Raw genomic sequence first — 12,443 nt, 5'->3', positions numbered from 1 at the left:
CCATATACAGTATGTGGAAATACTGTCGAAACATACGCGTAAAATAAAGAGTACTATTTCAAAATACCCGTTTTTGTTGCAATTAACAATACAAGCCTGCTAATGCAGTCGCCAGTGGTTCAAGTGGATATACACCCGGTGGAGAACAGTCAATTATTTGTTAGCGAGAATTGTTATGCAGCGGGATGATCACGACGACGCAGTGAAAGATAATGATATCACGAGAACAAGAATGAGAAAATTGCTACATTTTATAGTATATCCCTGGGAAAGAATGTAGTTCATTCTTATGTTCCATGCCAATGCTTTTCAAACTACCAAAGACTCTCAACACTTTTGCTTCTTCTCTTCTATAAAAATACATTGTTATTATATATTCGCATTTCCATCTGTTTGTTCGTGCTCCCAGATAACCGATCAGCGGCCTCCAAGGAGGACGGGGTCCCCTTTTAGGAAACCCTGTCACAAACTAAAAGGGGCGACCGTGCTTCTCTTGCCTGTTCTCATGCTGTCCCTGGGATTTAGCTACAACAAAAATTTCACGAAAACGGATTTTTAAATTTTATGATTTTATTAATATTCCCAAAAATGAATGATATACGGGTGGTAAAATGCCAAGGTATTCCAACAACATGACCATGTTTTGCAATTTACAACCAATATTTTGTATGTAACTTTGTTTGACAGAGCCCCAAGAGCTCCAACTACAAATATCAAAAATGTGAGGCCAAAAAAGTCACATTACAACATTGTCAAATGTGTTGTATTTACGATAGATAACAGGTTTACCAAAACCTGAACTCATTTGAGACCGCGGACTCGGATTGGGAAACACTGGGCTAGATGCTGTCGATGGATCTTGGCTTATATATATTAATGAAATAAAATACCATTTATTCTACTAAAATTGAATTTCTGACATTGAAAGGAGATTCAATGTTACTATGTATGCAAAACTAAACCATGTAGTTATGAAATAATTGTTTTTAACGAAAAGGCGCTCCTGAAGTATTCGTACCAAGATGGCGCACAACCTGATCATTGTATGTTCACCAAGTTAGGGTTCAGGATGTGCGTCATCTTGGACCGAATACTTTAAATCCACTTAAAAAAAAAATGCTCAACATTATATACTCCACACCCACCTGGGTATCATTATATATGTCATATACATTATATCTAAACAATAAAAAAAACTTTATGTCCCAAAACAATGTTAATTAAGGCCCGATTCTGCCGGACTATAACTACCAGATGAAAATAAATGCCAATTGAAACTCGGCGTAAATTTTCACTGATCTGGCGTTGTTGTGATTGTGACGCAACGATGTGAAATGCACGACTTTTCAGTCAAACTGGGAATCTCAAAGACAATGTGCTGCGAGCATTGCAGAAAGTGATGTTCTCATCGAAACTTGAGAGAGGTTTCGAGAATTCATTAGTTGGGTGGGAGACAAGGGCAATAACATCAACACGAATATTTAATTTAGTTACAGTAGTTGGTCAATAAATTGTCGTTGCAGCAAATTGTCAGTCAATATATCACAAATTTGTTTGGTGTCTGATTATTGGGAGTTCGCGTTGATTGTTTCGTGACTTGGGGGGTACTTAACTAAAAAAAGGTTGAGAACCCCTGTTATAGACGATTAATAATGGTTAATCCACCCAGCACTCAGTACCGGTGGAAAATATATAGGAACTGATGTCGTTCAGGAGGCGTGACCATCAAATAATACTAATAGGTAACAAATTATGTGGGTAAAAGTTCTTTTATAGAGTTTTCCTATTTTATAGGAATGTGATGAATGTTGCGTTCCGGCCAAATAATTATTATCCTATAGCCATTTTTACCTATAAAGACTCATTTATGATCGTCATTACTGCCCATTCAAGCTTTAAAAATTCGAAATCATTTGTTACCTGAAATGCCCAGCTATACGTTCGAGCAGAACATATCATATCCAGCAAAATAGGCACGTGCTTAGGGCACCAAGGAAAAGGGGTCAAATTTTCATAGACGATTTTCAATGGTTCCTAAGTGTTCAATGAAATAATTCGGGTTGGTCAGACGACATAGACCTCAATATTGACCCGGTTGAAAGTTATCAAGTATCATCTTAAACCCCCCTATCAATGTTTGTAAGTATAAGGTAAAAGTATATATCAATAACGAAAAATATCATGCAAATTTATCGTAACTTGGCCCTCAACTAGCAATACATAGTGAAACTTACTATTCAATTTCAGATAGCCTAAAACGCCAGTTTCATTCTTATTATTTTTATACGCATGGCACCAAAATCTTGAAAGCGTATGGAAGGCGTGGCCAACCCGCGGCTCTTGCGCCGGTTACGATTCATCTTGTTTCGATTAAACATTTTATTATTGATCGTGCATTGTTGTTTTACGTCGAAGATACACGAACGCCTCCATTCAACTTACCTTGAAATTGCGTTTATTGCACTACAAGGGCTGTCGTAAGGGTATCGAATACGAAGTCCGTCGGCAAACGCGCAGTTTACCATTTGGGTGGGGTGAAGTACTTGAAGTGCAAATAAAACGTCACAGATTACGTCGTCGACGACTCATTTAACTCTGAGATGGATTGTTTGAAATTTCCTCTAGTCTCAGATGAGGCTGCAACTTAGTTGAAGATGTTAGATCTTCATGATGAAGACCAACTAAAATGCGCTTAGAGGGAAGGAACCATTGAAGTATGGAAAAGAACTGCTTCGATTGGCCACAGCGACATACAAGCCAAACTTAAAGAGCATTGTTCAATCCAGGAAATGCCAGAAGTCCCACTAAATAACTTGCATAACAATAAATGGCTTGTAATTTTTGTCATGATCATGTTGGCTAGCAACATTTACAATAAACTAGCATTCTAACAGAGCTGAATAATAGCATATCTGATATTCATGTGTGTTTTTGTTCATAATGTGGCTCTTCGTGGTAATAAAGTACGAAATGCGACTGTTGGGTTCTGACTGGTTGACTGCTTTGGCAGTGGGCCTCTTGGCCTCTGAAAGTCATGATTGAGCCCTGACTGGTAATTTTTAGTTTAGATGGCGAATGGTGCGCGTACTTTCTGAATGTCAAAATTAAAATAGTTTTACTAAAGTTTTATGTGTTTCAAGCCTAAAGTTTTAAAGTGGACTTGGGAAGATAATACCTTGTTTGGGTACCTGGTATGCCTTCATCATCATTTTCAGTTCGAAATTTTAAAGACTAGTGTTCGCAACAATATTTTGATTAGTGAAATACGCACGTAGCTTTCCCTCGTGAAGACAAAAAGCACAATGTGGATAATGTTCGATTATATTTATCATTTCGTAATATAAACTTTGAGACGTGCTTTGGGCCTGCCACAGTGCCTTGTTCTGAACTTCTGCAATAACTTAACTAGATAGCAGAAAAGGTATTTTACAGAAATATTGGGCGAATTCCATCATGACTGCGCCCTGTTTACTACAAAATGTGAGTGAGAGTGCCACAAGCTAATACTGTTCTTTGTAATATATTTGAAGCGCTTGATATTCGCCCAAGGTCGCCAACTTTATTTCGTGTGCTCATTACGCTCGTCTGAGACACAGATTCATGTGAGGCTTTCAGAAATGTTAATCATAGAGGTTGGCGTTAAAAGCATTTCAAAACGGGGATAAAAGTACTTTCAAATAAAAGAATAACTTAACTATTATTATCAGTGTAATCAAGCCACGGGCGGCAACTACAAAGCCAGACAGGTGAGATACCAACAAATTTACGCTTTGCATCCACGTTTTCACTCCTATCGCGCGAAAATTATTTACGACCGGACTCCGATTCGCTTGAATGGTAGCAAAAGTATACAAGTCGTATTTATTTATGAGTTGTATATTACCTATTAACTTAGTGTTTGAAGTTTCAATTTACACCACAAAAGAAACAATTCAGTATAAAAGGCAGGACAGAACACCAGGTCAACACACAACAAGCAACCTACCACACAGAGCAGTGAAACACCTGCTATTGTAGAAATTCAAACAGAATCGTTTTATCGCTACTTTCGAAGTTTCTGAATATTTGCGGATCTAGTACAAGGTACGGCATTAGGATAGGCTGCATCTTTTCAATCTAGCGTATATATACTCTAAATTTTGATTACCTTTGTTAACGTCACTCTATTTTTTAGAAAAGATGGTATTCAAACATCAAATTATCGTCGCTGTTATTGTATTCTTTTTCATGAAGTATTCCCTTGCAGGTAAGCATGTTCTATTATTCTTTTCATTAGCATCGACTAAAAAGACAGCTAAAACAATCCCTTTCTTGTAACAGGAATACGGTGCTTCACCTGTGTGAATGCGCCGTCTAATGAGGCGTGCAACGAAAACGGGAAAATAGAAGTTTGTGCACCAAACGAGGTTAGTGGTTTGCAAATTTTTCCTGTTCTTGTAGGCTACATTATATGAGTTTTTCGCTATTCTATAAATCTTGTTTTTGTTTGCAGCAATCCTGCCAGAATGAAGTTCGAATAAACACTCCAAACGGATTCGGTTACCTGATAACAAAACGTTGTAAACAGCCACTTGCGTGTAAAAATAACCAAGATCAAAATGACAAGCCAGCATGGGATCCCACACAATGTAATCTGCTTTTTGAAAAGAACAGTGTTTGTCGGTGCTGTTGTAGAGATGATTTGTGCAACAAAAAAGAACTTCCATGCAACGGTAAGAAAAATTTATGCACTTGTCTTAATGCATCAGATATAACCTACGCTTTAATCAAGTATGTGATTCTGTAGAACAATACTTATTTTTTTATTTCCAGATATTGAAAGATGCGCTTCACGCGGCGACTTAGAAGGTGGAAACGTCGAGTGTACGAACAACAACTTTCTTGGAACTTCATGCCGGTAAGTTGTTATGACATGTTTGCAAATACATTTTTTTGACTGGCATAAAATTATCTCGGGTTTGTCAATGGAAGGACAATTATTGGACAACTTACAATACTTTATATTCAGATATTCGTGCGACCAGGGTTTCGAACTCGAAGGGCAGGAAATCATCGAATGTGTGGATACGGGCGATGCTATCATGTGGACCGGAGCACAACCTGTTTGCAAGCGTACGAAATATTTTTATATTGACCTCTTTTTTATTCACTAAATCGTTCTTCGAATTTGGTACAAGCGATAACACTAAGATTATATTTACTATATCTGAGACCCGTTTTAGGACACTTAGTCACAGAAATAATAATGTTTCATTTTACAGCTGGATCGTGCAGAGGATTCATGCAAGCTCCTGTCAACGGTCGTATGTCATGCACTAATGGGGCCAGAGTTGGTTCCTCTTGTTCTTTTGAGTGTTCTCTCGGATACAATTTAATTGGATCTGATGATGTGCTATGCCAACTAAATGGAAATTGGGAAAATCAACCACCTCGTTGTGAAAGAAGTATGTATTCGTAATTTACATGCTGAAGAAAATATCACTAGTATATTGCACCGAGATTAATAATTAATTTTAACACGTTATTTATGTTTTATTCAACAGTTCGTTGTCAAAGTCAGCAAGATGCACCCACTAATGGTGCAGTCGTATGTAGTTCGCAAAATCTTTACGACTCAATCTGTCAATTCACTTGTAATACTGGATATTTCATGACCGGATTTGGTACAACTGCATGCCAACTCGATGGCACTTGGACTACTGAAGCACCAACATGCAGTCGTGGTAAGTCACTGGTTCCAGACTGAGAGTTATTCCGAAGGCAGGATACAAGTGTTTGTAAATAATTCCCCGTATTCTTCATTTTAAGTTTTCTGTGAAGAACGTCCCAATGCGATACAAGACGGAAAAATATCCTGCAGTGATGAAAACTTCTACGAATCTACCTGCTCTTACTCTTGTAACCAAGGATTTTTCATGAGAGGAGCGGCAACAATTTCATGCTTGAGTGATTTTACGTGGTCTGCGGCCGAACCGACATGCGAGCCAAGTGTGTATAACGTTAAATTATGTAACAATTAGATTGGGTATATGTATACTTCTTGTCTTATCATTTCAATTTTTTTTATCTTTGTTATCTCAGTCACTTGCAATCCTCGTCCAAGATCGCCCAATCGTGGAAATGTCGTATGCAGTGATGACAATCTGTATGCCTCAGTTTGTGCGTTTGACTGTGATGAAGGTTATTACATGGATGGACCAGAAACTACCACCTGCCAGGAAGATTTCAGCTGGACTGATAAGACACCAGAATGCAAAAGAAGTAATAATATTATTGCATTAAGTTTACACACGCTAATTGTCAAAATTTCAATATGGTTGCTTGGTTTTCCTCTTTACAATAATGTTCCTCATCACGATCTTATAATAATTTTCAGTCATTTGCCCTGTAAGCCACGACTCAGTTGTAAATGGAAAAGTGAAATGCACCGAAGGAAATGAATACGGATCAATTTGCAAATTCACGTGTGATGATGGATTCTTTATCATTGGACCAGAATTTTTGACATGCCAAGAGAACTTCGAGTGGTCAGATTCAGCGCCAATTTGCAAAGCTTGTAAGCAAATGTTGTTTTATATTCGATATTTACCAATTCAAAACCTTCGCTTTGAAAACATACCTCCGGTCGTTTAAAAAGCGTTTAATAAGACAGGATTGTGACCATTGTGATGAAACATCACTTGGTATCATCAAATGAAAAATATTTGAATGCCCGACATAACTACAAACCCTTAATATGAACAGATACTTGTGGACCTGAACTTTCACCGCCATCTCTTGGCCGTGTGGACTGCACAAATGGTAACAAGTCATTCTCCGAATGCAAGTACTCGTGTGGAGACGGTAGCGACTATTGGGAGACAAAAGGAGAGACAGTTACGACATGTACAATTGATCCATTCACCAACAAATATGCCTGGAATAATATCGAACCACCATGTTGTGCCAGTAAGTGAATTACCAAAACTACTAGATTAATCGGACTTGAAAATGCAAGGGTTAATAAATATTAACATTTGATATAAATATCATCTTCATATAAATCGGGATTAATATTTTGGTATTGTGGCTTGGGGTTATGATTAGGAATTGTAGCGATTTATGTAAGCCATACATATTCAGGCCACAATCAGGAATTGCCGCGATTTGAACTCACAAAATCTAATACCCTGACTTGGAAAAGTAATCTAAAAAAGCATAGGCCATGTTCACCATCGTCTTTCTGCAGAAATGTTAACATATTGCGTGATTTTAATTGACTTTTATATTAATATTACCTTTTAGAACGGTGCCCACCTTTCGCTCAGATCGATTTGTTCATCGTTCTTGATTCAAGCAGTTCTGTCGGCCGTGACAACTGGAATAAAACACTTAACTTTGCTGCCGGCATTCTCAAAGACTTTGCTATTTCCCCCGAAGATCTTCTCGTCGGAGCCATCAGGTAAATGTCGACCAAATAAGGAATTCTTTTAATCAAACTATTCAATTGCTAACTTCATTTTTTATTCTCTTTTCGGTAGATATAATGCTGTTGTTGACGTTAAAAGCGAAATCAAGGTAGGACAATACACAACTAAACAATCTACCGTGGACGCCATTTTGTCTCTTCCGTACGACGGACAAGGTAATGTTTTGATTTCATGAACTTTTTTATTAATTTAGTATACGGTAAAGAATCCTAAGTGATTCAAGCGTATATTTGTATATATATGAATATATTTGTGTTAGTGTGCAGCAAGACTTTTGAATCACTTGGGATAGTTATCTTTACTCTTGCTACAGCATCCTTGCATTATATGCATACGGATCCGCCGGCACAAAAGCATAGATAAGGATAAGTAGTTAGTCTCGCAGAAACCAAATCATCAGCCCGGTAAAGAATGTTGGTCAACTGTCCATTCATTCTAAACCCGATATGTAATGTAGCATTGAATAATTCATACATTTTTTTTATTCTACCTAGGTACCAATACTGGAAATGCTCTCCAATACGTAGTCGACAGAATGTTGACCCATCCCGGTAATAGACCCACTGTGCAAGATATGGTTTTGCTAGTTACTGATGGTATTTCGAGAGATGACGTCAAACTTCCCGCGCAGAAGTTGAGAGCAACCGGAACAAATGTAAGTAATTTACGAATATGGAAGTACCAGGAATCGATTTTGAAACCCGGCACAACTTTTTATTAACCAAACATATTGTTTCATACAGGTTGTTGCATTGGGAATTTCAAACAAAGCCGGCGGGTTGAAAGAAGAAGATATTTTGGACATAACCAATGATCCCGAGAAGACCGTGCTACTGACAACTGGATTCGACGGTCTCACCCCAGATCTCGTTAAAGTTTTCATCAGGCAAATCTGCACAAACCCATGCGAGTAAGTAGAATACCAACAAATCCTAAATTATCATAATTTCATAAGTATTTAGAGTTCAAGGCGCTGGTCTGGCTATTGTGTTGGCACAGCAATATGCAATGATTTTGGTAGACTATTGCTACTGAAAAGATAGCGTTACTTCTAAAAACCATTGACGATTATTTATTGGGCTCGATCATTGAAATCATTATAAACCTAATTAACCTGTTATTTATCTTTCAGTCGAGCAAATCAGTATGGAAACTTCGCATTGAACTTTTTGCAATAGACGGTGAACATGGGAAGCGGATAAACACGAACCGGGTCGAATACGGGATGAATTATTCCATACTTATATCCGTACTTTAGCATTACTATAATTTTCTTGATTATTGTTGTTCGTTGGTGTTTTGTCCGCTTACAATTTGTCAATCATTTATACCCATTAAATGTGTTATATTTTTTCCAAAAACTGGTGTTGCCTTTTATCTTTCAATTTATTAACATAACATATTTATGCCAAAAAACATTGACCACCGAAGTTTCGCATTTTGGATTTGTTTATGGCTTAATCTTTATACCTAAGTACATTTTTATATGACGTCTCTATCAATTCTATATTCATTTATACTCACCTTTTGAAAAATCTTTATATGTATATGTGCTGTTTGTGAATAAAATGGTGTTGTATTGTGATTGTGTATGGTTTGGTGTCAAAGCAAACTAGAAAGTAGGAGTCTCAACAGCATTAATTCATTAACGCGAACTTTTGTACGATTCCAAGCCTGCAGCGTTGCCCAACAGGTCATTCTCATCCGGTTGCTAGAGGTCAAACTGCTTTCAGGATGCTCGTCAGGGATTACGTATATAAACCGGTCTTATCTCCACTTAGCGCATAAATGAACAAATTCGTAATTGCGATATTAATCAGAAAGAAAACGTCTGATCTCCTTATAATCTTGCAATGTTTTCCATTAGCAGGTACAAACGTTCAGAAATGCGTCTTTTGTTGGCCCGTGGAGTGTGATTAGTATTAATGCGGGCGCTAAATCTGCAGAAATCGGTATTCATCGGTTTTTATAATAAGGATTTGGTTACTTTTACAAATCAGCAATTACACCAAACATGTCTGAACTATTTCCCACTTTTGCCTCCTGTCAAAACAACGAAAACTTAGTCAAAACCGAGTTTCTGTTGATACAATTGTCATTTAATTCCATAAAACGTTCTTAAATGAAACATTTCATTCCATACTTGATAAACACAGTTAAATGAAATCAAATACAATATCTCAAATAAAAAACGCACATAAGTTAGCTACATAGCTTCCACAAAGGGCTAATAAGCAAAACATGCAACATTGGTAACCCATTGCTGTCTCAGAATAGAATGAGATTGCTGGACAATATGACACCAATATGTTTGAGAACTGAACCCTCAAAACGCGCAATTCTGGAAATAACCACAATTTTACAAGAGCAATATACTCAGCAAGCCCTACTTATAGGCCTACTAAATGAATCAATTCTCCCTTATGACAATGTAAGCAAATCTCATGGTATTGAGTATCCAATATCAGTTCTATTTGTTTTTCTCTACTGAGTTGACAAAAGGTTTAAATTGAAGCCAAACCTTGTTAAAATAACACAAGCACCTATTGAAAACAATCCGTTAATATGGCAGTTGAAAGTGTGGTAGTGTTAAAAGTTGGCAGTATGCCAATCATGATTCATAGGTAAACAATATTTAAGTATCCATATACCGCACTTGGTTAAAAGCAATTTAATAAACTTTAAATGCTGAGGAATGTAAATAAAAGCAATTATATACTAGATAGTACTAAAACCAGATGTGCAAAATTACATAAGTAAAAAATTTAAATAGTCTTCATTTATTACCTACGTAGTTATTAAAATTCTAGAGATGGATAAAATGATAAACTAACTAAGATATCATACTCAATATGGCCATAATCCAAAAACAAGACATATTAAGATAAAATATTTAAATCTAAGATTAGCACATGAAAAAATTATTATTATAAATATATGATTATGATCTAATGTACCATATCATGCGCCATTTGGCCTTTATCATTTGACATGAAGTTCAAAAGCAATAATACATCACACAACAGAAAAGAAGATCATTGAAACAAATTCTTGATCACTCCGGTTCACACCAAATGACCACCATCTCACCCAGGTAATAATAAATTTGGCAGGCAAATTAGACGAATAAAAATTCAGTCAGTCTAAGAATATCTTGATTTGGCATATTACAGGCTACTTGACCAGAGCCTCATTCAAACTGGGGGTGGCTAAAAACGCCTCAAAAAATGTGGACGGTGACAAAACGGTTAATTTCCAAGATTTTCTTGTTATTTATAAAAAAACACTCACAAAACAAATAAAATAAATCAATCTCTAATACTGGAAATTGTTTTTTTTTATGCGAAAACATTGAGAGAAAAATAGGTCAAATAATCCTGACCAATCTCTACAATGACAATGCCGCTGGCATGTAGGATATCGAATTATTGCAGAAATATCAAAACCTACATTGAACTACTACAAGATATGAAATTAATCAATGCTTCCCACAAACCCATTTTAAATCCTTACATTGTGAAATGACTGTGGGCTCTTTTATGCTTTTCCATGAGCATTGGCAGCAATACGCATTACAACCTGGCATTTTTTTCAATTTCAATTGCAGTTTTACCCGATCAGGCATTTTGTTTCTGAAAAATAAATAATCAACACTCGAATTCCACTGGTGATTATCGAAGCATAATACTTTAAAATCGCATGATGTACATCGGAGATTATTGCACGCTCTTTTATGTCCTGTTACACTTATTCCCTTTTTCATACTTGTTCCTCCCAGACAAGGTGGAAAGCACTTAGTGTTTTTGTTTTCAGAAGCATTATTCAACAACTCCGGCATACTTTTCTTATTGTTTTGTTTCATGATCGAATCGGAAAATATATCTTCATCTTGCCCCAAAATATCATCTATTTGCTTATCCATGTCATCTCCGACTTGAACTGCATTTCGTTTGGGAATTTCGCGTTGATTAACTTTCTTAACATTACGTGGTCGTTCTGATTTCTCATTCAGTGCAAATTCACGTTCAACTTCATCTAACAAATCGTCAATATCATCCATAATTGTAATGAAAACCGTCGCAAATCTGCAAAAACCGAGACACAAACCGGCGACAAGACGGCAACTCGCGAACTGACGGACAAATGTTTACATTTGTTTGATTGCAAACATAGCGACAGGTACTTTTGTGGCGTAGTGTTCTTTTTGACTCTAAATTATTAGCATGATGATGTTTTTGTTCAATATTCAATTGGATATAAATATAGATTTATAATATAGATATATATATATTTTTTGTCATATTTTATATTGAATTTTTCAACAAAAAATAAATATTTTTAAGCTTATTTTACATTTGGGAACACTACTTATAAATAGTCGGCCTGTAGCGACATCTACTGGCAAAAAAATAATTTGCGCGAGTGGTTTCCTGATTGACGTAAATATCACGGGATCCCAATCTCCCATCAATCAGCTTAGAAACTTTTGTTTGCCGGTTTGATATTTTGTTTTTTCTGTGTTTAGAAATTAATTTGACTTTTTTTGAAACCAAATAAAGATGAAGAAGATACCGGAATAGGATTTACTCGATAGTTTGTTTTTTATGGTTTTAAGCACGAAATGCCGGCATAGCCGCATAGGTTTACACTTTTTCATCTGGAAACAATTTGTTCGGTTGTTTGTTTACATACCGTCTTACACATCGCGCACACACCCGCTATTCAGTTCACTATTTTAGTTGTAAATAATTGCACGTAATTTGATTATGAAGTTAGACGCCTGAATATTGACCAATTGTTTGTATTCATGTTCATGCTTGTTGTGATTTGTTTTTTTCTTTTACGGGAGTGAACGCGTTTAATAGTTATAAAATTTTTTTGGTTTTGCTCACTTTCCAGATTCTTCGCCTTTCTCTTTTTTTGTGTATTGTTTTATTTTTTGCGAATGAATCGAAATAGAAGCTATCTATCTAT

The 12,443-nt window shown here is 36.3% G+C and overlaps 2 protein-coding genes across 2 annotated transcripts; one reads left to right on the top strand and one right to left on the bottom strand.

Moving 5' to 3' along the window:
* The first annotated feature begins 3,927 nt into the window (after nt 1–3,927).
* LOC120332834 (P-selectin-like) lies at nt 3,928–9,054 on the top strand. The gene is made up of 17 exons (XM_039400153.2): nt 3,928–4,083; nt 4,175–4,246; nt 4,321–4,406; nt 4,493–4,712; nt 4,813–4,897; nt 5,009–5,112; nt 5,262–5,444; nt 5,544–5,723; nt 5,809–5,988; nt 6,082–6,261; nt 6,377–6,556; nt 6,745–6,948; nt 7,285–7,441; nt 7,521–7,624; nt 7,964–8,124; nt 8,213–8,379; nt 8,602–9,054. Exons 2-17 carry the CDS (start codon nt 4,180–4,182, stop codon nt 8,645–8,647), a joined length of 2,304 nt encoding a protein of 767 aa, XP_039256087.2. The 5' UTR covers nt 3,928–4,083; nt 4,175–4,179; the 3' UTR covers nt 8,648–9,054.
* A 492-nt stretch (nt 9,055–9,546) lies between these two features.
* On the bottom strand, nt 9,547–11,619 carry LOC120332847 (cilia- and flagella-associated protein 418-like). Its single transcript, XM_039400168.2, has one exon. It carries the CDS (start codon nt 11,527–11,529, stop codon nt 10,948–10,950), a length of 582 nt encoding a protein of 193 aa, XP_039256102.2. The 5' UTR covers nt 11,530–11,619; the 3' UTR covers nt 9,547–10,947.
* Nucleotides 11,620–12,443: the final 824 nt, after the last annotated feature.

This window comes from Styela clava, chromosome 13 (assembly GCF_964204865.1).
Source record: "Styela clava chromosome 13, kaStyClav1.hap1.2, whole genome shotgun sequence".
Classification (NCBI taxonomy): domain Eukaryota; kingdom Metazoa; phylum Chordata; class Ascidiacea; order Stolidobranchia; family Styelidae; genus Styela; species Styela clava.
Note: the sequence above shows the minus strand (reverse complement) of the source record. Positions and strands in the feature narration are given on the sequence as shown.

Coding starts and splice junctions, on each gene's coding strand:
- LOC120332847 (XM_039400168.2), bottom strand. CDS start 11,529: ATGGATGATATTGACGATTTGTTAGATGAAGTTGAACGTGAATTTGCA.
- LOC120332834 (XM_039400153.2), top strand. CDS start 4,180: ATGGTATTCAAACATCAAATTATCGTCGCTGTTATTGTATTCTTTTTC. Junction 4,247..4,320: donor CATGAAGTATTCCCTTGCAG/GTAAGCATGTTC, acceptor TTCTTGTAACAG/GAATACGGTGCTTCACCTGT. Junction 4,898..5,008: donor TTTCTTGGAACTTCATGCCG/GTAAGTTGTTAT, acceptor CTTTATATTCAG/ATATTCGTGCGACCAGGGTT.